Here is a 25790-nt window from a genome sequence, read left to right as displayed (position 1 = left end):
CTGTCAGGCTAAGAAATCAAATATAGAAATATGTGTACAGTGAACAGCCCATGACTCTGAAATGGCCCTGTCAGTCAATGTGAGAACAGCAAGCTTCATATGCATTTTCTCCTGCCATTTCTCAGTCATCGCCAAGTGGCTTCACATTCATGGCCTGAAGGTCACAGACTTGTGCTGTGAGAAGCAGGAAGGACTTACAGCAGAACTGATCCTAAAGAAGATCTGCTTCCAGAAATGTACATAGCAGCTGTGTAGCTATCTCCCTGTAAAGGGAGAGCCTCTTGTTCCCAACACCAAGGCAGGGATCTGCTATCCCAGGCTTCCAAGCCAAATGAACACTGGCAGCCTGTTAATGGTACTCCATTAAACATCTTTACAGGGCAAAGTCTTACCATGAGAGAATAAGACCATGAGTAGGGCAGACAACGCTCCAAAATTCATTCTGCTGAGGAGACCCCTGACTTAAGCCAAGCTGCCAGATTCTATTGAATGATGGACCATGAAACCGCACACCTCCAACCTGCTAATGTCCAGGAGGCAGTGACCTTGTTTCTGAGAATGGATTGTCTTATTTCTGCACTGCCACTGAGCAATTAAGGAAGTCAGTTAAATGAGGAGAATTTTTCAGTAACAGTCCTAAATGTAGGGCACAGGTCTCCTTGCAGCCCTGCACTTCCCAGTCAAAGCACACAACAAGGAAAGGAGAGGCTAAAGGGAACTGTGTTTTGGTTTGTGCCCACCAAGGGACTGTTGGCGGAAAGACTTAAGAAATGTCACCAATGATTTTTGATTTATACATTTTGAACACAAACAGACATAGTGTTTCCAGCTGGGATCTAAAACATCTTGGGTTCTAGAGAAGTCACAACCCTACTCTAACAGCATGCTTCCAGTTCCCTAAGACAAAATTAATGCAACCATAAATGCCCTAAGAGTTCTGTCCAGAACTACTCTGTGGCACTGGGTATAAAAGAGGACTGTATTGCAAATACTGCCAACACGACAGATATATATATGTTATAGACCCGCACTCACACAGGTTCGCAGGTCATTACCGTACCTGAAGCTTTCAGTAAGCCCTTTCCTGTGCCTGCACTCCCCCAGACACTCTGTTGCCCTGGACATCCCCAAGAACTCGCGTTCCTCTCTTAAGTATGATTCCTCTTTTGTAAAATCCGATTTTGTTCTGCTTTCTCCTTGTACATGCTTTACAAATGTTTCGATACTGTGCTTCTGAATACTGAGACAGATGACAAAGAGGCAGTGCTGAGAAACAGGCAGTGAAGGAGAGCTGAAGATCTGATATTACAACAAATATTATATTCTCCTCCACAAACAGTGCTCAAATCACTGCAGCAGTTAGAAGGTGTATTTACAGAAGTGGGAGCCATGTCCTGAAAGGAGCCTAACAGTGCTGCTATGGCAGATGCACAGCCAAAGGACCAGCCCCCATGGTGCCCATGCTACAGCAACCTGTGGTGCTGTCAGTCTGATCTGAAGCACTCCCTCTTTCCTGCCATTGAGCCTAGGCTTTAGGTGCACAGTGTACAGAGCCACTGTGGGTTTAATACAACGAGCAAGAAGTATGGCTCTATTTCTTTACTTTTATTTATTTATTTATTTGCTGCTTCTTTTCTTTCCATGGCCTTAGGGATGAACACCAGAAAGTTGCTGATGTTTTTCTCTCCAGAAAATCAAGGCTGAATCACCACACAGCATACATTATGCAGTTTGACAGGAATTTGGCTTTGCTAGATGAAATGCGCCTTAAATATTCCCAACTGGCTACCATGATTCAGGAGTTTGAGGTAAGGCTCACATGTTTTTTTATGTGCACTAATGCATGGCTTTACCATGGGGATTACACAAGGATTTTTTTTTTCTGGAACTCCACCAGTGTGCGCACTTAGGGTAGAATGGAAGAATAGTCTCGTTTCACAGCTCTGGTGCTAGAACTGAAGTGAGAAGTTCACTTGTGCATGATGTGTTTGTTTCTATCTCTGTTGCCCACACACTCCTGCATGTACATACAAAACACATGTTGGTGAATCTACAGATCCATGAGTATATTTTGCTGAAACACAGTGAAGTGGTTTCTCAGTCACTTTTTAACTTACCAAGTTCTTTGAGGATGTGTTAGAGTTAATAACTAGGATCATAACTATGATAACAATTTGCTGCTGAGCTTGCATCCTCCCTATGTTTGTGTTTCTTCCCTTCCACTGAGAACAGCAGAGCTCTGATGACAGTCCTTACAGTGTGAAACACCAGCTTCTTAAAGTCGTACACCGTGTCTTCCAGTATCGTGTGATGCTTACAGGTCAGTAAAATGACTCTCAAAAGTACCCAAATAGAAACACTCCTCTGATGCTCTGTGCCTCCACTGTGCTACATATTGATGCCATAACAGCTAAAATAGGGCTAAAGCAGTATGGGATTTCCTGGGATCTTCAATATGCCTAGTTCAGGATTCAGGAAGTGTCAGGCAGCCTGGGAAGAGGCAGGCACTTCTCTGGGACAGCTGTGTTGAAAGGTCACAAAAAAGCATAGTCAGATGCTTTTAGCCATTCCTTCTTGGCTTTTTCCTTCTGTGAATCAGGATAGGCAGAGTTCAACCTCACTGCCAACAAACAGGTGTGATTTTTTATTATGTCAAGAGTAGTTATCAGAGACAGTAGAAGACAGGTTATCTCACAAGGAGACTCTGCACTGCATCCTGTATAACAGTGGCAAGCACTGTTTTCTTATCAACAAAGCAGCTCTGCCCAGATCTGCACCATAAGTCCTATGCACGGTACACCTAAAAACCCAGTCAAAATTAGTAAAAAACCCAGTCAAATTTTGCTGCATTATTTACATTAACAGTACACTTACAGATTTTACATTTACAATTATAGCTTCCCTTTACATTCAGGACCATGTATATAACTACTACCTGAGTCTTTCCAAGGGGGGTTATGTTCCTTTGCTGCAAGCCACCCCAAATCTAGCATATCTGAGCCTGTGAAGAGAGCGGGCCTTCTGAAGCAAGACGTGTCCCCTTGAAAGAAGTGGGAAGTTTAGAACTGGCTAGGAAAGTAAATGGTGAAATGTAAAAATGAAATTCAGTGTTGTCATGTAATTTAGTCAGAACACAAAAGAGCAAGGATCCATAGACATAAAGATGGAGAAATATTTGGGGACAATGTATATGTGTGGGTGGACAAGGATGCAAGATTAGTTATGCATGGGACAGTAAAAAGGAAGCCATAAACCCTGCCCATACAGCCAATGAAGGGCACAGGGTACCAAAGGGCCTTCTATAAAAGCAGCAGAACCAGTGACCATATGAAACTTTATTAACAGCACAGATTACCAGCAGTTTCATCTTGCTCCAGACACTTTGATCAAGGATGCAACTCATTATTCACAGCTGGGTTTGCTTTTTTGGATACAAATGCAACACAAATGAACACTGCATTGCGATACTAGAACTTAGTTTCTGTCTGACTTTCTTCCCTCTTTGGGTGTGTGTACGTTAAGGGAATCTTCCCAGACTTGTGGCTTGCAGTACTTAGCAGTCTCTCATCATCCATAGTGTTTGTGGTGCACGCACACAAATTCTACAATTATGTGAGAGGAATTGGCATATCCCTGTCAGAAATAGCCCTTCTATCCTCTGTTTTCCCATATCTGTGGTCCACAAGATGCAGCATGCAAACATGCAGCATGGTATTTTGTGAGAAAGCTAGAAGGGCTTCAGTGATTGGATTCCATCTATGCTTGAAACAACTTGAGCTCCTCCTTGTCCCAGGTACTGACACTAACAGGGAAAATTAAAGTTTTTGTGTATACTGAGATAAAGTCTGCTGGATTAAGATATTACAGAAAATAGGTTTACTACTTTAGTTCTTCACCTCAAGAAACCAAGCCCCTCTTTGACTAGCACAGAATGAGTCTGGAACAGTACACTCCTTTGGATTGTCTCTTTTCACTTGTGTGATAACTGGCTGATTCTACCAGATAAGGAAGGGTATTTATGAGAATATTGGTTACCACTTACTGCACCACAACCAAAAGGATTTGTCCACTCAGTCCATAGCTGAGGACAGAGCTTGCTTGCAGTGGTGAAAAGGAACACTAGATATTGCCTGATGACATCATACAACCCCTTCCTGCCTGCCTGAGTACAGATGCTTTCCAGAATGCAGGTAAAAGCCAGGTGGAGTTCAGGATGCCAGGGAAGGCACAGCACTAGCGAGAGAAATGTGTATGGATAAGACATCCAAGGGAACAGACATCCATGCACAGCACCATTATCAGCACAGTGGTCTAGTTCTTAAATGCAGAATTTAGGAGTCTGGACTAATCAGCAAGATAAGAATGAAGTATTTCCATACTAGGGTCTTAAAACTGTAGCACTTGCAGTCTTTAAAAGCATGAAGACCCAGACACAGAATAAGCAGGTGGTCCAAGAAAAGTAGTCCAAAAAACCACTGGTTAAACGTTTGTACATAACGCAAATATAATTGCTGTCACACTAGGCACTATTGCATCTACCTTACAGAACCTGTTTTCAGAATACGATTGAGTTCAGTAGTAATTATTTGAACCCTGCCTGTACAGAACTAATGTCTCCTTCCTCTGCCTATAAAAAGCATATGATTCATTTACTATAACTGTAAATATAGCCAACAGCATTTGTTCAGCTGGGAAAACAGAATTAATTATTGATACTTGCCAAGTTATGTGAGTTCAAATCTGTATCAATGCTCTTGCATTGATTCTCAAAGTCAAATACCATCAGAGATGAGTTTTGCTTTGGAAGGAAGGTGTATATACACTTAATTATTTGGGAATAAATTGCTGTGGGGTATTACTATGGATGCCCCATTCCTGGAAGTGTTCAAAGCCCAGGTTGGATGGGGCTTTGGGCATCCTGGTCTGCTGCAAGGTGTTCCTGCCCATGGCAGAGGGAACAAGGATAATTTTTAATGTCCCTTCCAACCCCAACCAGTGTCTGATTTTGTGATTAGGATTTAATGTTTTAGCTAACAACACTACAAATTATGTTGATCTGTATTCTGATTGTTGGATTTCTGTGTTTGTTTGATCATTTACTACAGATTACTTGAATAATCTTTGTCCTGATTCTACAGAGTATGAAGCCACACAAGGTAAAATGAAATTGGTAGAAAAAAACTTCTGTTTTGCTAACATTGCTTCTAAAGAGGTGAAAGATCTCTATACTGGTAGTATATAGAAGATGCTTATTTTCAAGATTTTTTGTTAATATGTTAGATGTAAAATCTATAAGAACTGATTATTAGTTTAAACAAATTATTTAGGACAGGAATCCTATTTTTTTTTTTTTTTTTTTTTTAATTGAAACATGTGGGCTTCCTATAGTTTTGATGTGACGGAACTTACGGAAGAATGAAAATATCTATACAGGCATAGTGCAGACACGGTAGTTTTGCCCCAGTCATCGAGGAAATCCTAGTCCTCTTTGGCTTTGTAAATATTTTGCCTGGTCATTGTAAAGTCAATTTGGATGGCTCCCTCTGCCTGATCGTGTAGCATTATCTATGGTATGACTACTGTGCTCTGTGAACTTGGGAGAAACCCAGGAGGTTTGAATTGCATATCTGGATTCTGGATTCCTTAAGGTTACATAAAGTTGAAAGACATTGCATAAAAAGCAGTTCTGCAAAATCCACTGCTAACACCATCCTTTCCAATTCATGAGATAGATAAAGCAGAAGTCTCTTACTGCCACTGAAACCAGAGCAAGGTGTAGCTGTGGTGTCTGTGGGAGTAGTTTCCAGGCTGGAGTAAGCAGTAGTAACATTGTATTGATGAAATCAATTCACCCCTCCTACGCTGATTATAAATCCAAACCAACTCATTGCAATAAAGTCAGTGGTTGACCAAGAGTCAGTTTATTCTGCCCAAGAGCAGAGACATGCAAGATTTAGGACCCTAGCTGCTGACAGTAGAGCTACAGCTATAACAGTAATTTAAACAATAGCAGGGCAGACACTCAAGCCCTCTGACCACAATTGCCTGTCTCATTTGTGGTTAGGAGATGCTTGTGCATGCTGCCAAGTTATGGCCAGAAATTGATGGAAAGCCCTGTGCCACAGGGGAAGGGATGTGAAATAGGGACCTGAGCCACGTTATGCCACTGCTCTCAGCACTAGCAAACATGTCCTAGCACCGGTTATTTGCCAGTGAAGAATCCAGGAGTTAAATCATGTCACCACTTCATAAATGTTTCTATCAGAAAAGGATGACGTCCTCTCCCTCAGCTGTAAGAGGTACAGCTTAGACTGCCATGCTATTTGGTGGCTAAAGTTGGGTTACATTCATCTCTATATCACAAGACATTGACAAAAACATCTGCGACTAGAAAACATTACAAAAGAGATTTAGTGCCATCCTAGGTCCTTAAAAGGGTCCTTATAAGCTCTCTGGGTCAGCACAAGCATGACGCAATTTCACACAAGAAAATGATAAAGGGAGGAAGGGGAGACAGCACTGTGTGCCATGTCAGAGTTGCTAGGCAACTTTTCACATTATGTAAGTGACAAAGAAGCCAAAGGATGCCCCTGGGAACAGGAGGGGCTTGAGTTATTTTTCTACTCTTTTGTGTAATATATGGTGTTTGTTTTCCTTCATCCCTCAGCTGCCTTATTCATAGTTTCTGAAATCACAGACCAAGCCAATGACAGCATGCTCCAAGCGGTGAGTCCTACCATGACACATGCTCCCCTGATCAATAGTGTGTTTTCTGCACATCTGTTCAAGTGAATACATATGTCCATTACATTCTGAAGCCTCCTCCAAGGTGAGACTCAAGGGCTCATACAGATCTGGTTTACAGTACTGCAGAGATGGAGTTGGTCTATGCCCTTTAGTGCAGCTGTGCAAGATGTAAGACACTATAGCCAACAGCATAAAGGGGGTTTTTTTCTGTCTTAGGGTTCAACTCCTTTATTATTTCATTTCCTGAGCAGTGAGAGGGTTGCTAATAATCTTTCAGGCATCAAAACATGAAATTCAAGAGACAAAGCATCAGAGCATCATCACATTAAGATGATGCTGATGAAAGAAAGGAGTGAAATATCAATCTTTGTAGTAAGGGCTTGTTTTCAGGTAGGCTTTTAAGGCTGAAAAAAGGAATGCACATGAATTGTTAGGGAAGAACACACTAATCAGTTATGAAGATGAAAAAACAGATGTAGGTTGAAGGGAGGATGTCTAACAAGCCTAGAGTTTTATCATGAAAGGAATTTAATCTGACCCCTCTATAAACCAGACTCTGAAACTACAGACTTACTAAGCAAAGTTATTTCAACTGATTTGATTCTGATTTTCCTTCTCCTCAGGCAAAGAATTTATAATCATATTTTTCCATTATTAAAGCAGTCTTTGTACCAAAATAATTATTTCATCAAAAACCTGAGATCTCATGAAAACCTTCCAGAAAAATCTGGAGAGCTTTAGGAATATCAGTGGTTTAGGGATATCTATGTTATAGGCTGGGAACTCCAAGAGCTCACTTCCTAACAGATCAAGGTCACACATCTTTTCCTGGTACCTCTGCTTCCTTAGATTTCACTTAGATATATGGGAAATTTATAGATATACTTTTTTGAAGTTAGAAATATATGTAAGTGGCTAAAATCAAATTTGCTGTGTTGCATTGCCATGAAATAATTTTGTCTCTACTAAGCCATGCTTTAATTTGAAGAATGTCATCGTATCATCTGAGCCTTACACGTCACAGACTGTGTAATTGCTGTTAATAATGTCTGGTTTGGAATAATTCCATCACAAATTCCAAATAGATTTTTATACTTATTTTTTATCATATCATCAGAGCACATCTACGCTTTCTCAATAAGATTCCAGCAGTTTTTCCTGGGAACTATTAACCCAGGATTTTCAAGCCAATTATGACCATACCTATCTCCACAGCATTTTTACCACATAGGAAAATACTACTTTCAATTTACAGATGTACAAACAGAAGTACAAGGCACACCATCACCACAGAGTATTATGTCTATCTGTAACTCCAGGAGATGAACTAAGCAGGGTTTGTATCACTCTCTGAATGTCTACAATCTGTTAGAGGCCCTCAGACATTGAGAGCTATAAATCACTGTGGCTATTAACAGCTGGTGAATTCCTTGGGGAGGCATTCCTGCTGCACAGACATCATGATAAAATTATGGAAGCTGCAGTTCACTGCTAAAGTGGCCACAGCAATATTTCTGACATCCACTTCTGCAGTACCGTCTGGGCGGAGCTTTTATTCCTTAATTGTAGGATTGTGAAGGATCTTTGAAAGAAGAATGATGGCAGTTTTAAGACAAAGGAAGAAAGCTATATGAACTGGGAATTTTGGGGAACTGACGGGAAACTATGCCCCCCCCAGCTGTCCAGATTCCCAGATAAACCGCTATCCTTCACGTGTGATGGCTGTTTGACTTCCTTCAGGAAATGAGTTCAATACTTCTCTGTCCATTTCCTGGTGAACATGTGTCTGTATTGCAAACATCAGCATTTCAACAGGCGCCTCTGCCAGCAGTCCTGAGAAAAGCTGGGCTGCTGCAACTTCTCCTCTCACTCTAGTAAAAACCCAGATGAGTACTAGCACTGGCATGAGTGTTCTCAGAAGAACACTGCTTTTTCTGCAGATGAAAACCAGGTTTTCATTGTAGAAGCTGTCAGTTGGACAAGTTTTGCCAGGCTAAAATACCCTTCAGTGACAGGAATGTCCTTTGCAAATATCTTTTGCAAAAGTCAGCTGTCCCATGATCCCTGATATTTCTTGTGCTATTGCTTTATATGTTGTTTCCACTTTATTTGCCTATAGTATTTTAGAAGTGACCTGAAAAAATCCATTTGTTACTTCCTGCATTGCAAAAGATACCTGACAGCTCAAATTCTTGAAAATGTGTCAACTGTCAATTACATTGCATAGGCACAGTGCGGCCCTGTGCTGGTCAAGCCTTGTAGGTATTTCCATGTATTTGACATCCAGTTATTGATTAAGAACTAAACTTAGTATCATGCTAAACAAGTGCAGTAAGATAGGGAGGTTTCAGGTTTATCTCAGAAAGCAAGTCTAGATAGGTACGTGAATTATGTTAGCTGAAATCCAGGGTAAATTAACCTTGACATAACATCGTGTTGAATTGGATATGCTTCTTCTGGTATCTGTGATAACTTTCTTAATTAGCTGATTCTGTAGACACCTCTGATTTGTATCAGGCAGAGACAGTGTATGATCTAATCAAGTCTCACTAACCCCAGGGGTATATAAATTCCAGTCAATGGAGCAAAGGAAAACAGACCATTGCCTCTTATAGCAGAAAACTGTACTCAAAGGCTGTCAGGTCACAAATCTGTATCAAGTATGGTCCTTAGTCTGTAGTTTATCTGGGTGTATAACTGAAGATACAGGATACAGTGGCTAACGTAGATAGGAGACTCCTAATTTTTAGGCATATTCCAGTAATGATTCACTGCTGCTAGGCAGCCCATTCTACTGTTCTGATCAGATAGAAATCATGGCTAAATCCTGTGCACAAGCCTTTGTTTTAATAGCCTCACCTGCTAAATGGAAGGATATTTGAAAAGACTAGCAATATTGCAAAGGTACAGACATCCCTTCTTCCCTCATATATTCTGATGGTTTTTTTATGGGAACACAGACTTATCTAGGTTAATCTTATTTACCATCCTCATAGATAAGTTCATGCCTGGTGCCAGTGCTCAATGAGTGACTGCTTTAAGGCCAGGTAGATAGTTAATAGTATCAGAATCATAACCTTGAATCATAAACTTCCTGATTTTTGCAAAGCATCCAAGCAGAAATGCAACTTCATTGCCTGCTTACTAGTGTACCTCCTAAATCCCCTGTTGCAAAGGCATGAATCCATTATCCAGAATGTAAATCTTCAGATTATCCTAGCAAGAGTCTTAAAGTATCAGCATGCTTTGGATTATCTGTGTCATGGCACTTATGCACAGGCCTTTGGAGAAGATACTGTACTTTGTCTCTGTCCCTGTCCCTATTTTATTAGTTCACAGAGCCAGAAAGTTGGCAAAGAAGCCAATGTACAGATATCATGAAGTTTGGTATTTACACTTCCTTTGGAAGGTGAACTGGGGAGTCACAGGTTAAAGAACTGTAGAAGGTCACAGCAGATGTGAATGCAGGTGATGAGGTTTTGTAAAATCCCTAAAGCAGGAAGAAGACTTACTGGGTGTAAATCCTTGGTCTCAGTTCCCTCTGAAACCTAATTCTGTAATATCAGTTCTAAAGAAATAAAATGGCGAGGAGGGGTGAGGGAAATTTTGCCTGCTTGTATAAAAACAGTCTCCATGCAGCCTTCTAAATGCTGTTTTTCTCTCCCAGGAAAACTTGCAGAAGCTAGTTCACATTGAGCACAGTGTGAGAGGGCAGAGCGGCCTTCTCCAGCCAGGAAGGGTGAGTGCTGCAGGCTGACCTGTGCTGGTAAGGGAATTGTTTCTGGCCAGCAACACATCTGCATAGATGTAAATGGCCACATTTCAGATGTCTACAGATGTTGTTTACTGAGCAATTGTGATACGAGTTGGAGCACTGTTTTGTGTAAAAAACATCACTCTGGCAGTGCACAAAAAGAAGATCATGCTGGGAAAAACATGCATTGTCCCTGCTTTAACATAGGCTTTTCACTTCAGCTGTCCTCAGATACCCCAAGTGCAATGTATTTTGATGGAGATACTGCTTTCCTCCTTATATACTCCTGTCAAACAGCTGCAAATCTAGCAGGAATTGCTTGCAGCCTGAAAAGGCTCTGCCCTTTATATAGCTGGCTAAGAACCTTAAATTAGGGCAATTAATTTGTTTTCAAATTTATATTTTCATCATTCCCCCATGGGGCTTTTAATACAAGATGCTGTTTTTAAGAAACACATCAACAGAAATGTGAGAGTGTACAGCTCTGTCTTGCTATCCACATCAAATGCAAATTTCTTCTTCTTACTTTCAAGCCTGTCCAGTTTCCTCAGGTCAAACCTGCTTCGATGCTTCAAAAGATTTCTTTCTCGAGCTCTGCAGCTCTGAATTTCCCTTCAGTCCACCAATATCTTTAACAAAATTCATGAAGCAATTTGCAAGGCATGCATACTCATAGCTTAAGAATACTAAGCCAAATATTGCGGTCAACCTTTGTTTTTCTCTCTAACATCAGTAATCTTACTTGCCCTTACCAGGTAATGCTTTAACAAAGCCCGGCATACAGAATTTGCAGGATTTGTCTCTGATTATAAACTGTTCTAGAGTGGAAAAGTACACTAGAATCTGTTCTCCATCTGAAAAGAGCAGATGACGGTTAATCCACTGACATAGTTCCATTATGGCAGACTTTTTCAAACATTACTGCAATGAAGTTCTAGTGTGCTAGTTTAGCTGCTTACATATGCAGTCCTACCTACATTACATAGTAACAAGATGGATTGAAAAAGTGTTGTGCTTGCAAAATTATACAAATTATATATGTAGTTATGTTAAGCTGGTGTAGCATACTAAACCCCAAGGTTTCAGCTTTTCTCTTTGGTCTATTTTAGAGGATTTCTAAAGACAAGAATTCTTTTCTAAAGCCCATTATATATTAGCTTTCAATGTGTGACAGTCATCTCTGAGCACAGTCTACAGTGCAGACAGAGTGGGCTGAGGACAAGTGGGTTTCCAACCTATTTTGTACTGACACAAATGCAAGCCATGAAGGGCAGCAGAGCTAACCTGGGCAAAGACTAAGCCAGATCATAAGGAGTAAGGCTAGAAACAAGTGCTGAGGTTCTCTATCTCTTCTTGTGCTGATGAATGGCACAGGAGTAGCTCCTTCCCCAGGAGAAATAATCTCTATTCGCCGTGAGATTCAAAATGAAATCTCAGGATTACAATCTGCTGTTTTCTCTTTCAGATCTTTGTTAAAGAGGGAACGCTGATGAAAGTCTCTGGCAAAACCAGGCATCCTCGACATTTGTTCTTGGTAAGATTTTTAAATATTTTTACTGTCTCTCTCATATATTTCCATGCATGTGTGCAACCCTGAAGCCTGGCAGATTTTAGGCTGCAAGTCATTTAACCATCAACAGTGATGTGGTGAGTTAGTTCCTGTTGCTAATAGGGCTGTAGTCCTTTCATGCATCCCATTGGCCCCACATACAGGGGTATGGGCTGTGGAACCCTCTGCTTGTGCCACAGTTACATACAGCCTTCACCAGGACATACTTCTGCAAAGAAGTGCAAGTTTTTAAGGGGATCAGGAAGAGAAGAACTCCTGAATAACTTCAGGAATTAAGCTGCACACTTAAAAGACCTAAGACTTTAAAAGATTTAATCAGAAGCAAGAGAGGATACCCTACTGCTAAAGTAGCTGAAAACTTCCTTTGGTCACACTGGGGAGGGATTTGTATCTTTGAAACTGAAGGACTGGGTTTTAGCTCCTGCTGTCCACGTATATGTAAATTTCCTGTTAATTTTGTGCGTTGCCTCAGTTTGGTTCCTCTAAACACACATCTCCAGCTTAGTGTAGATTAGAACAGTTTTCAGTGACAGTTTGCAACACTCCTCTAGGATAATTGGAAAAATGGACCTGGCTGGAATACTCTTTACAAGGGTCCACAACCCTACTGCAAGTATTTGTAAATCAAAACAAATGAAACACCACTGTTCTGGAGATATACTATGAACACTTACGCTTTCTGTTTTGCGTTACACACTCCATTGAGCAGTTAGAGAGTATCTGTGACTCCAGGCTCCTGAGCTCTGTTCTCAACTTTTCAGGTAGCTTATTGTATAACCACACATATTTTTATGCACTTATCAATATGAAGGGGAATATGATACTTGCCTGTGTCTTAGGACTTTGTTACCTGCTTACCTGTTAAAGTTCAAAAAATTCTTTAGAGCTCCCTCCCAGATAAAAGCCATAAAGAACTTAGTATTACTGCTGCTATTAACATTAAAATATTGCTTGCAGAATTTATTTTAAAATAAATTAATTGTATGCCTTTAAGTGCTGACAGCTTTTCACCAAGGGATCATTGTAAGGGGGAAAGATGGCTTATTACAGAAGCCATATATTTTGCAATATTCCTTCTTATTTCTCCCTCTTACTTAAAACTCCTATTTGTGCATGAGCGTATGCACAATCTTCTTTCCCACCTCAAACACATATTGCAGTCATAATCAAAGATTAGATGGGATGGGACAAAGTGCTGGTGCTGTACTTTTTGATGGTTTCAGTCATTTCGGTAAAAATTCAGACTTTCATGTACTGAAAATTACGGATTTCACACAAATCTTCAAATATGAGATAGCTGCAGTTGTGTTTTACAGAGTTAGCATCAATGGACTGTAAGTAGTGCCATAAATGTCAAAATCATGATTTTCTGTGACTGTCCCAGGAAAAAGGCTATGCCAAAAACTCCAGGAGCTGGTCTTAAACAATGTCCTCAGCAGCAGTAACTCTGAAGTCTACTGATGACCACTTAATAATAGATGATAATTACATCTCTACTGATCTCTCTTCTGAAACACTTGCCTTTGCTACTATTCAAAACTATTTTAGAATTGTGGCTAAAGCTGGGACAAAATTCCAAGACATCACTACACTTTAGTCTTCCAGTGTGTGTGTTGCTGCGATCATAACCCATTACTATGGCAAACACTGAAGTGCTACAAATTAGCTTATGTAACTGATATAGAGAATTTTAAAGGAAGATCAGAAATCAGGTTGATAATAAACATTGAGAGGAAAGTAATTTAAACGTGGGATAAACTTATATAAATTTCAAGTCATCCAAAATGGTTATATCAGCTTGAAGGTCACAAGTCACAGGAGGCTAACGGTATTACTGGAACAAAGCAAGCACAGAAAATACTTTCTGGCACTCTGACTTAGGAATTATTTCCTGGGTAAAATTCAGATGCTCGAAGTCAGATGTTAACTGCAGAGAGAGAAATGTCTCTTGACAGCTGGAGACATTACAGTAGCCAATGTCTTGTTAATAGATTTTTCTCAGTACTCAGCAAAAGTGGGTTTTTTCTTTCTTTCAGTCAGCAAGGTAAACTGTGACCAAATGTGCTGTCACGAAAAGGATGGGGTGGAGCTAGTCATAATGGTCACTTTCAAAAACCAAGAGACACATAAACCTGGCTTCTTTCCTGGTCTAGCACACTGAAGTTGCAATCACTTCAGGCTTCCTGTATTGTATCTCCAGCAGGGGCAGGGTGATTGGATCATTGCAACTACTTGAAACTTACTGGCAAATTCTACCTTTGGGTTCAGTGATTTTTTTTTTTTTTTAAATTCAGCCTCCTCCATATGAATGCTCCACAGTTTGCAAAGCAATTCCATATATGGTGAAACTGCAGGAAAGTTGTTGTGGAATATGGTAATTCCTGCATTAACACCTGAATGGTCTTGCTTTATCTGCTTGTCACTACTATTGCTACGGGGAATCTCAGTGGTACCACAGCTGGCTGCGGCTGTGGCTGCGGCGGCTGCTGCGCTGCCATGCGACTATCACTCCTGGATTGCTTAAAGGACTATTTAGCCTGTGGATACAGCAGGACAACTACTGCATAGCTATGTCAGCATATTTCTATCTTGGTATACAGCATGCTTATTGCATGTTAATTGTCTTAAGCATAGGTCTTAAGGCCCTACTAACCATCACTGCCAACATCTTAACAGGCCATGCCTACATGAAAATATCAGTGCTGTCTTGATTCTGATGCCTGGGGACACTGTGGAAGAAAAACCGATGCCAAAACCCCACGACTAGAATAATTTCCTAAACATTATCTCTTAAAACTGACATTTATTTAAAGCCTTTATCTTCTAAGGACCGTATTATAATCCATTGAAGCCACTTGCAAAACTCAGGTTTGTGTATTATTAAAAACCCAAACCTTTCAGAACTTCTTTATAATGCTTCACATGTCAGCAGCAACTCAAAAAGATCACCAGAAGCTAGCATGTTTAGATGTAGTTTGGCTTAGCTTTGATGGAATAAGTGTGTTAGCCTTCACTGTCCCAGAGATTTTTACATGAATAGCATTTTCTGAAGTTCTTAGTACCGAACTTACTCTGACTGAAGCTAAATCAGGACCAGGACCTAGAGAGAATTTCAGAGCAAGAAACACACTGAACGATAACCCTGAGAATTTATTCACTACACATCCCAGAAGACGAGCCCATCAAACTGAAGTTGTAGTTAAGACTATGCTGTAAAACTTGGGTGTGTGCTAGACTCCTACTTAGCCTGTGCTGTCGAGGTATGCTTTAGTGGTGTGCTGTGAACATGTATCTGCCCATAAGGAGCACTGTATGTCTGTGCACAGCCCATACAGGCATGACAGTGTAAAGACACATTTCAAATGTTTATGATATTGTGTGTATCATAATGTTACTTGAGCTGGCTGTTTTGTGCAGGCTGATGGTATTGTTGAATCTGGTGTTTCCTGGCAGGATGTTCCGTGAGTTTTGCTGTATGTCTGTTTCCTGAGTCCAGTCTCTGTTTACAAGGAAGTTGTGGCCTCTGTGCAGCACAGTATGGCCTGCTGAAACTGGCAGGTCCCCTAACTGCCCCTCAACCACAAGACTTTGCAACTCAGAGACTGTCTCTTATCTCATCCTTCGAAGAATTTCTCTACAAAGGCCGCTTGTTTTGAAAATGGGATGCAGGAAGCTGCTATCAAATGGGAGACTGTTTAATGTTCTATCTGGCAGGGCTGGAGTGTAGGAGATTTTTGGAGTCACAGTTTGGAAGACACAGCTCCAGCACACATTCAGACTGCTCCACTGACACTCAGGGCATGTTTAACTCAGACTTGAATAGAAGAAGACAGGGTTTGTAATTAACTAGTCTTTAAAACATTCAGAAAAAACAAACATGTGGTAGAAGCTTTTAGACAGAGAGTGTACCACATATGGATGCCAGCAGTTCAGCAGACTATAAACTTGTTTGCATAAATCAGTTTGAACACTGTAGGTTAGAAAACTTGCATTGCCTCTAATGTTACTGGATACCTGTCACAACAGAGAGAATTGTAAAAAGAAGATGGGGGAAAAGGAAAGCAGTAGCATAAAAAAAGGGAATTAAAGATGAGTCATATCCTTCTTTCTCTGTGTTGTCAACTGTTGTTTTGGGGAACATGTGTGTACATGAAGCAATGCAAAATAAGGGTATGTGCTCCAATATCAATTTCTGAGCAGTCTGGGAATCCCAGTTATTCAAAAGTATTCTGACAAACCAGAAGTGTGTCTGAAGCCCAGGGACTTGTGGGAACTTCCCAAAGGTTCTAGCAGTCCATCTCCTGTACTGCAGCTTTCTGAGAGGCTGCAAGATCAGCTTTCATCATCAGCCAATTGTCACTGCTTCAGGGAACACAGGACAGTTGAAGCAGGAGGATGCATGAAACCATTGGTACTGATGCTAGTTCTGCCCATACCATTCAAATGGCCATCATTAACGTCTTTACTGTGCATGTGGCAAAGGAAGTGAGTGAAAACCCTTTCTTCGTGAATATGTATGCCTCGCTTCACAAGATTTGAAATATTTGTCATAATTTCAGTGTGTCAAGTTGTGGCTAGTGGGACCTCCAAATCACAGCCTACTGCTAAATAGGGAGAAAAAAAGGATGAAAAAAATTCCAATGGGCAATTATAAAACAAAGTAATATGTAGTAAAATCTTGGGATATTAATCAGGGTTGTCATGATAATGGTGTCATCCTTTATCAACAGTAATAAAAGAATAAGCAGGTTTTAAAAGAGATATATAGCTTTTAAAATAAATAAAATAAATTGAGATTGCTATACAAGAAGCCTCATAACAGATTATGTCAGGATCCTGAAAATCTCTCTCAAGAGTTCACTTGCTTGGGCTTAGTGCCCAGGTGCTGCAGGGCCCCTTTTAGAGCCAATGCTCTTTAATATCTTCATGAACAACAGGGACTCAGGACTTGAAGGGATACTAAGTTTGCTGATCCTGCTAAACTGGGAGGAGCTGTTAACTCCCTCAAGGGCAGAGGCCTTGCAGAGAAACCTCAACAAATTTGAGAGATGAACAATTAACAAACCATATGAAGTTTAACAAGGGTTAGTGCTGGGAAGGGACAACCCTGTAGTGTAGACTGGGCAATGGGGCACTGGAGAGCAGCACTGTGAGAAGGGACCTGGGGGTCCTGGTCAGCAAAAGCTGAATATGAGTCAGTTGTGACCTGGCAGCCAAGAGGGGCAGCCCTGTCCGGGGTGGGGCATCAGGGTCAGCATCACGAGCAGGGCAAGGGAGGCGATTGTTCTGCTCTGCTCTGCTCTGCTCTGCACTGGGGCAGCCTCACCTTGAGTACTGTGAGCAATTTTGGGCAGCACAGTACAAGGAGCTAAAGCTGTTAGAGAGCATCCAAAGGTGGAACACAGAGATGAGGAAGAATCTAGGGGAGAAGCCATACAAGGAGTGACTGAGGCCACTTGAATTGTTCAGCCTGGAGGAGACGGAGGTCAGACCTCATTGTAGTCTGCAGCTCCCTCAGAATGGGCAGTAGAAGAGCAGCACCAGTTTCTGCTCTCTGTGACAGGATGCAAGGGAATGGCATGAAGCTGTCAGGAGACGTTAGGCTGGATATTAGGAAAGGGTTAGAGTTAGGTGACAGCCCCAGTAGTTCATCAAGGTACAGCTTGTTCCAGGTATCCCCCCCAGGAGAATGGGCAGGCAGGCCTGCAAGCCATATTGCAAATTATTGATCTTGTCTCTCTTTTCATATAGATGAATGATGTTCTGCTGTACACATATCCCCAGAAGGATGGCAAATACCGACTGAAAAACACCTTGGCTGTGTCAGGCATTAAGGTAATGCTTCACCTGTATTAAAAGCTTGAATTAAAGTTTTACAGTGAGCTGCTGGTGCTTTTCTGGTTTATGTCTCATATCCAGCAAGGGGAAAGAGGGGACAGACCTGTTATCAGGGCATTCCCTTGTCTCTTACAAGAGACAGAAGGAAAAATGGTAAAAGTCAAACATAAAAAGATTAAGTCTGTGACTTAGTATGACAGCCTTATTCAGACTGCATAAATAATACAAGCCAAAATCAGTTACCCTCTCATCATGAAACAGGAAACAGAAAATATTTATTATCCCATTTTGTCTCCAGCCAATGCATTATTGTTCCCTTCAATGTATTCACTAGAACTTAGTCTGCCTGGTTTTAAACTCCTGCTCAAAATTTACACATGGCTGCTTTTCATGTGCCTTTTAAGTGTTCTCATCTAAAGCATTAATGGTTCAAAAAGCAATTAGCCAACTTTACGGGGAAAAGGTGTATTGGGAGCAATTTCATGCAGTGATACGAAACCACTTTCTTCTTCAATAAATTTATAAATTACAAACACAATTAAGCTGTCCTTACACTCTTTCCCTAAGTACTCATTGGCACCAGAACCTATGCAACGGGAGATATTGGACCAAAGAGGTCTATTAGACCTCCATAACTGTTCTATAGCTAATATTCCAGGTTGTATTTATATGAAAGGGGATTTGAAGTGACAAGTCAGGAGTCTGATAATCAACAAAACACACAAGATGAGAATTACTAATCATTAATTTCAGTGGAATGACATAGGAAGTTTAAGGTGTTGTGAAAAGGTGATGGGGGCTGATCACCCCAGGGACCCGAGAGTTTAAAACTAACTCAGGGATCCCAGCTATTCCTAGGAATTGCCAAAATATTCTACTGTTAAGTGAAAAGGAGTTGTGGAGCAAGTACTTACTGAGGTAGATTTGAAACACTGAGTCACTAACATAATGATGCTTTTTAACAAAAATGTATGAAACGATGAAACTATGCTTCTCCTCACTGGCTGTTGCTATTAGTAGGCTACTAATATACTCTGTGCTAGGGAAAAGATTTTAGCTGAGCTGTAGCTTTTAAGTTGGTCTCTTTTTTTTGCTGTTAAAGAGCCTTGCTGCAGACAGACATCACAGAACTGAAGTGCTTCACTGTATAATGCCTGCATGTCAGAAAAAAGTGATTTCTAATCATTACAAGCATAGACCAAAATGCTCTGACACTTGGCAGACTAAACATCTCCTAAGCCTGTCATTAAAACTGAACCCTCACAGATACTTCATCTTTATAGGCTGGATTAAGCAATTTTTTTCCTTCAGCACACCATGATATTGAAATAGAGATCATTCCTTGTTGCAACAGCAATACAAAAAACCCTAATGCCCATCTTTTTGCATCGAAATATGGAATAAATGGTCGCTATATTAGATGTCATATGCACTGAGACTTCTCTGGTGTACTGGTTATAGACAGTTTAATTGATGTCCACATTCATGTTCATGGTATTTTTTTCTAGGTCAGTTGCCCAGTGATAGAGAAAGCCCAAAATATCCTGAAGATTGAGAATGATGAACATTGCCTGACTCTGTCAGCAAGGTACTGTTCCTAAATGTCCATGGCAGGGGGTATTACATTTTAGAGCTGTATCTCTAGAATAGTCCAACCAATACTCAAGACTGAAATGGTGTCTCTCTCTTTTTTAACTAGCATTTTTCAGTATGCTATTGGTGACAGACAATGGCTGAGTACTTGATTACGCAATCAACATTCATTATAAATGTGAGGCTCATAAACTGTAACTAATTCAATTAATGTACTCCCTAGAGACTAGAAGCTGGCTCTTGATAATACCTTGAAGAAAAAAGAAACAAGAAGCCTGGATACTTTCCATTCTCTCTCACATTCTTTCCCTGTGAGAAGAGGAGCCTGTTGTATCTCTCTTTTATGAATTCCCTTGTTACCTTGTACCTCTAGGGCTGTAAAACTCCCCAAGAAAATAGTAATTAGGTAATACCATGCAACAGATATAAAAGTATTTAATAGTGCTTAAGTGTCAAAGTCAAAATTAAACCTTACTGACAACCTCATGGGTTTTCCTAATAAAAGGAATTTCACTAATGAGCTTGTGTACTGCTAGTATTGATTGCAAATGGGAGTCAAGATCTCTGTCCTAGGATCCCAAGCCAGTGCCAAAAAGAGATTGTAGATCAATTTCTGATTGGAAGATAGCAGTGTACTGTATTATTCATGGTTCTAATCCAAAACTATCCCGCTAGTTTATCTACAGCTACAGCAGAAAGGTAACTGGTTTGTTTTCCACATGTAGCTTGTCACAAAAGATATAGCACACTAGCAGTGGTATTAAAATTAGTTCTTCCAAATAACAAGTTCTTCACTGCTTTATGGACTTACGCACCATAAGTCTGCAACTACAGCGTGCAACAGAATACCTAGAAACACAGCAGACTTCCTAAATTAAACAACACAAGAGAAAGACAGGGATTGCACTTTCTTATTCAGAATCAGAATTTGGAGCTCTCATCCTTCCCAGAGCACTTACCATCTGTGGGCAGTGCTCAGCTACCTGCCAAAGCCTTTTGGTCCATTTCCTTTTATAACATAACCATATCTGAGATTTCCTTAGACTTCCACACTCTTCATGATCCTCAAAATATACTCACAGTAATTCTGAATTACCTATCAGTTATAAAAGTAAGATGTGTACAGTCCTTCTGTATTGTAAAAGGGAAATTCTCTTGCATGTCCCCTTTCCCCAGAGCAACTGAAGTTGTCATCCCTAGTGAGCAGCTTGGGATGCACTGCCTCCATTATTAGGATGTTTCTTTGCGTTTTGTACTCATAACAAGTCCGTGCTTGATTAGCATAAACAAAGTCTATGAGGCAACTGTGAGCTGTGTTTATTTGGTAGTAGCTAGAATCAGGACCTGAGACTAAGGTTCCCCTTCTGATAACAGACAGACAGAGGCTGGGATAGAACCCCTTCCTTCTCCCTGCGCTGCTCATTCTGCGACCAATCTGCTGTAAGTCACCCAAGAACAGTTATTCCTCCTCCTTTTTGTACTGGCTGGCAGAGCTAATGAGATACCAGTGAGCCAGCAGCCAGCATGCTCTCCTAACTGCATTATACAACATCCTTGGCCTGTTATGCTCACCAAAAGAAGCACCAAAGGGAGAAAAGTACAGAAGGCTTCCACTATCCCTAAAGCCTGTATATTTTACTGCTCACACTGAGGGTCTGCAAGCTACACTAAAGGCCGTGGTTAGCAACCAAAATGCAAATCTCAAAGTCTTTATATTTGTATGAGACAAGGTGAGTCAACTGAGGAAATACAGCATGGGTGCCAGGGACTAAAGACAGTAGACTTAGGATGACCAAAGCGCAGAAGTCAGCAGAAGAGGCTGTATGAGCAGATGGCACTGTAGAGTCTTTCCATTTCCTGCTGAAAATGGCTCATTCACCTGAAGGGCCATATTATTGGTTTAGTGGGGAGCTGCTAACAGATTTGAGCACAGCACCTTTATGGAGAAGGCTCATATGCTCTTATATCTTTATTTGCATTTCAAAAATATTAGTCTTGGACACAGGGATAACCCTGTGGTGCTTATATAAAATACCAGAGAAAATAATAGGAGAACACAATCAGTATTACCTCCAAAAAGGCTAATTTACAGCAATAGTGGTAGTGCTGTGACAAAATCCCATCCTGATCCAATTTCTGTGCTCTGTGGATGTCCCCTGCTGTCTAGTGAAATGCAGTGACAACTTGACCCTCTCCTTCTATTTGCTTAATAATGAATATATGAGAACTGACAGGTCAGCATAGAAGATGCATCAAAAAAATCCCACAAGGACTAAATGTGGTAATGGTGGATCAAGGGCTGAGCTTCTCTGAATGTCAGAGATTCAGCAAAAGTTCCTCTGAGCCTTCATGCAACCAGTCAAATAGCTAATTAAGAACAGGCCTATGCAAATTGGCATAATTGATCTTACTCATCAGCAAATGGGTGTTATTCCCACATTTAGTCACTAAAACCCTGCAATTACTTCCTAGATACTTTTAATTGAGTGGAGGCTAAAGGGGCCAGTTAGATATCAGACTTTTGATAGCATATTGTCCTTCTTATCTGTCTTTCCTAAAGTGGCTTTAATTTCCATCACTATATGAGCCATGATTTCCTTTATGGGTTTTTGGGATTTTTTAAAATCATATCTAAAGTTTCAAGTAAAGAGAATTTCCATGAAAGAATTAGCAAGACAAGTGTTTAAATCAGGAAACTCAGGACTTCTTTTAGTGTTTTTTAGGCAGTGGACATGATTTGTCTGGAAGAAACAGGTATCTTCAGATTTCTCAGAAAGTGTAATTTGACAGATGGTAACTCTGGTAGTATTAAGGAGTGATTAGGCTAATTAGAGCTCTGAGCATCCTGGTCTAGTGAAAGGTGTCCCTGCCCATGGCAGGGAGTCGGAATGAGATTATTTTTAAGGTCTCTTCCAACCCAAACCATTCTGGGATTCCATGACTAGTAGTGTGAGCCTTGACAGAGGTGATCTCATGCAACATAGATCCTTGGCTTACAGAGGTTAGCCAATTTGTAGAACATACACTCAGAGTTGCTGCTCCATGCTTGTTGAATTTTGCACAGGCTGATGTTTTTCAGATAAGGACTTACAGTGCAGAGGGATGCCAAGTCAAAGATCATCAAGAAAATCTGGCATTTCCTCTCTTTTTGTGCTCTTTTTTTTAAAGACCACAGAACACAAATTGTTCTCAGATGTCTTGTTGACAAGACTTCGTGAGGACAGCGTGAGGAAATCACAGCTGAACAGCAGCTGGCAACAGTGCCACTGCTAGCTATTACAACAAAGTCTAGTGCATAACTTTAACGTGAGTGGCTGGTATGATTTGGAGAGGGGAGAGTTACATTCCCTCCTGTGACTGTGGCTAGAAACTGTTAGAGCTGTGCAGAGTTTCAGATGAACAGGAAGTGCACAGTTTGAAGTCAGCAGAAAAAACCAGCTAAAACAGGCAGGATACCTCATGGCTGTAACAAAGCAAATGCATCTGTGAAATAAGAGGCACCCTGCTGCTTTTTGGGGATAGCTGGACTAGAAAGGAAATGGGAAGTGCTCGCTGGTTTGCCTTGTGCACAGGGGGCATCTAGGGGCCAGTCTGGAGAATTACTGGCCTTCACGTGCAACTGCAACTCCAGGGAACGCCCAGCTTCCTTCACTAATGGCTGTCCATGGCTTCTTCTGTTCCAGGAGATTGGAGGTTGTCTGTGAAGAAGCTAAAGGAAAATTGAATCACTCCTATTTCCACCGTGGGCATTACGCTTCTGCATTTCCCAACATGCAATTCATCTAAGCAGCCCACTGTAGAGATGAGCGTAAATACGCCTGCTTTGAGCAACCCATATATGCCAATACTGTGCACTAGAGTGCCTAAAAGAGAGCAGACAGGACAAAAAGAGACACTTCATATTGTCCTGTGTGGTCTAGGATTGAGCAGCTTATAGCAAAACCAGAGACTACTTTGAAAAAAATTATGGGCGTTTAGTTCCTTCTCAGTCACAGTCCTAAGCATGGAGCTACACTAATCATCACTCTGAATATGTCCAACAGTCAATTTTGTTCCTGGTCAGACAAATATCAGTTTACTGCAGTAGTAGGGAAAAGCAAACATTCATGAAGTGAAACTTGTCTCCTCTGATCAGCTTGTTTCAGTCCCTGCTGTGCATGGCATTGACTGCTCTGCTGTATTTCATTCCCCAGCTCTTGCTCAGAAAGGGATGACTGGTACAGCTGCATCAGCAAACACATCCCAGACGACTGCAAAGCTCACAAGACTTCGACTTTCCACAGCAGCGTGGAGGTAAAAGGAGACCAAATATTTTAATGCTTGAAAAGGGAAAGGAGAGAAAGAGAGTGGAAAGGAGGAGAGTTATACACTGCAGAGTTCCTAGTAGCCAGACATTCTATTTTCATTTAAACGAGTATGCCAAGCTTGAACAACGAAACTCGTCACAGCTCATGGGCTACCTCTGAAACATTAGTCACACTCCATACTCTGTGGCCTTTGCTTAGTTCTTCTAGAGAAAGATTGTTTTGTCCTAAAGGACAAACAAGTAGTTATTTATTGTGGATTAATTACAAAACAAAACAAAACAAAACAAAAAAAACACAAAAAAAACCACAAAACAAAAACAAACAAACCAACAAACAAACAAACAAAACAAAAAAACCCACCCCAACAACACCAACCCCAAGCTACCCATTAATTATACTAATATCATATACACAATAAAGTGACTACCAGTGCAAACGTCACCAGCGATTTTGGAATTGTACCAATGCATTTATGCATATTATTAATCTCACTATTTTCAGTTGTTCTACTCCCAGCTGAGGAAGCAAAACCTGCATCTGACAAAAAGTAAAAATGTTATTTTAGATTCTGTAGAACCCCAGTTTTACTAAGTAAGAAACAGTACTGGTGAGGCCACATCTGGAGTGTTGTGTCCAATGCTGGGCTCCTCAGTATGGAAACCTTGGAAAGAATCCAACAAAGGGCAGCAAAGCTGATAAGAGACTGGAGCACCTCTGACAGGAGAAAAGGCTGAGAAAGCTGGGGCTGTTCTGCCTGGAGAAGAGAAGGCTCAGGGAGAATCTACTGTACGAATACCTGGAGGATACAAAGAAGAAGGAGCCAGGCTCTTTTCAGTGGTGTCCAGTTACAGGACTAGAGGCAGTGGCCACAAACTGAAACACAGGAGATTCCTTCAAACAGCAGCAAACACTTTTTCACCCTGAGGGGGACAGAGCACTGGCACCCGGGGTTGCCTGAGAATGTTGTGGAATCTCCATCCTTAGAGATGTTCAGAAGACACCTGGACACAGTTCTTGCCAACTGCCACTATGTGTCTCTGCCTGAGCAGAGTGGTTGAACCAGGTGATCTTCAGGGTTCCTTTCCAAATGAAACCATTCTATAAATGAATTTTTTAAGACCTCAGAAAGTAAAAAATTAATTTAAAAATATATCAGGCCTTTTTTTCTGGCCTGTATCTAATCTACTTTCAAATATTTAACAGAAAAAAAATTGGAAATTAGTCAGTTTAGTAATCTAAAACAAATCCCTTTACAACAAATGACTAAACAGTTTCTTTAGCATCTCTGCCTCTGGAGTAAGCTTGAATGTGCCCATGGAGAAACTTGGAGGAATTTGATTTGTCTGTGTTTAGATCCTGTGTGTCTGCAGAAGTCAAATTTCCACATACGAAACAATCCTTCAAAAAAGCACAAAAGTTTGTCCTACTTGTGCCAAACGCTGAGCTGTTGTGAACTGACAGTGGGGCACCCATAATACTTTGGTGCCGAACCTAAAGTAGCACAGCTTTTTAGAGTGCGTTCAGTTCCCCGCTGATTGTGGCTCCTTAGGCTTGGAGTACAGGCACCTGAACATCACTGCCATGCGGTGCATTTCAAGAACTAGAAACAGAAAATACATTTTCTAAAGCTGCTTACAGATATTGAGATCAACCAGAAAACATAGACCAGATTTGGAGTGGGGTAAATTCCTCTTTGGTTCTACTGTTTTCTTTATTCTCTCTTCCTTTACCACACAGCCATCCCAGGTGTAATGACAAAGAGCTCAGGTGCTTTCTGATTGAAGGTTGTAGAGCTTTTTATGGATATTATTTCAAAAGCTGCTAAAAAAAAAAAAAAAAAAAAAAAAAGATGCTTTTAACTCATGTTCCTACCTGCAATTTTCATATGCAGTTAGTCAGGTACTTCTCTGATGTGGGAGAGTGTCAGGGCCTGACCAAAAATAGATTTACATGGATTTTTACTTTTTGTGACTCTGGCTTT

The 25790-nt window shown here is 40.8% G+C and overlaps 1 protein-coding gene across 2 annotated transcripts in view; it reads left to right on the top strand.

The window, feature by feature from the left end:
* Positions 1 to 25790, top strand: part of FGD5 (FYVE, RhoGEF and PH domain containing 5) — a 78957-nt gene that overhangs the window by 43176 nt on the left and 9991 nt on the right. The window contains exons 7-15 of one of the 2 annotated variants that reach the window (XM_040076236.2): positions 1652 to 1808; positions 2236 to 2320; positions 5106 to 5156; positions 6668 to 6726; positions 10415 to 10486; positions 11967 to 12035; positions 17823 to 17906; positions 19418 to 19497; positions 23696 to 23795. In XM_040076236.2, coding sequence (XP_039932170.1) covers positions 1652 to 1808; positions 2236 to 2320; positions 5106 to 5156; positions 6668 to 6726; positions 10415 to 10486; positions 11967 to 12035; positions 17823 to 17906; positions 19418 to 19497; positions 23696 to 23795 — 757 coding nt within the window. Of the gene's footprint in view, positions 1 to 1651; positions 1809 to 2232; positions 2321 to 5105; positions 5157 to 6667; positions 6727 to 10414; positions 10487 to 11966; positions 12036 to 17822; positions 17907 to 19417; positions 19498 to 23695; positions 23796 to 25790 lie in introns of both variants that reach the window. The other variant, XM_040076235.2, reaches the window with a different exon arrangement.

The sequence above is a fragment of the Hirundo rustica genome, chromosome 12 (genome assembly GCF_015227805.2).
Source record: "Hirundo rustica isolate bHirRus1 chromosome 12, bHirRus1.pri.v3, whole genome shotgun sequence".
Classification (NCBI taxonomy): Eukaryota; Metazoa; Chordata; class Aves; order Passeriformes; family Hirundinidae; genus Hirundo; species Hirundo rustica.
This window is presented reverse-complemented; position numbering and strand designations above follow the sequence as displayed.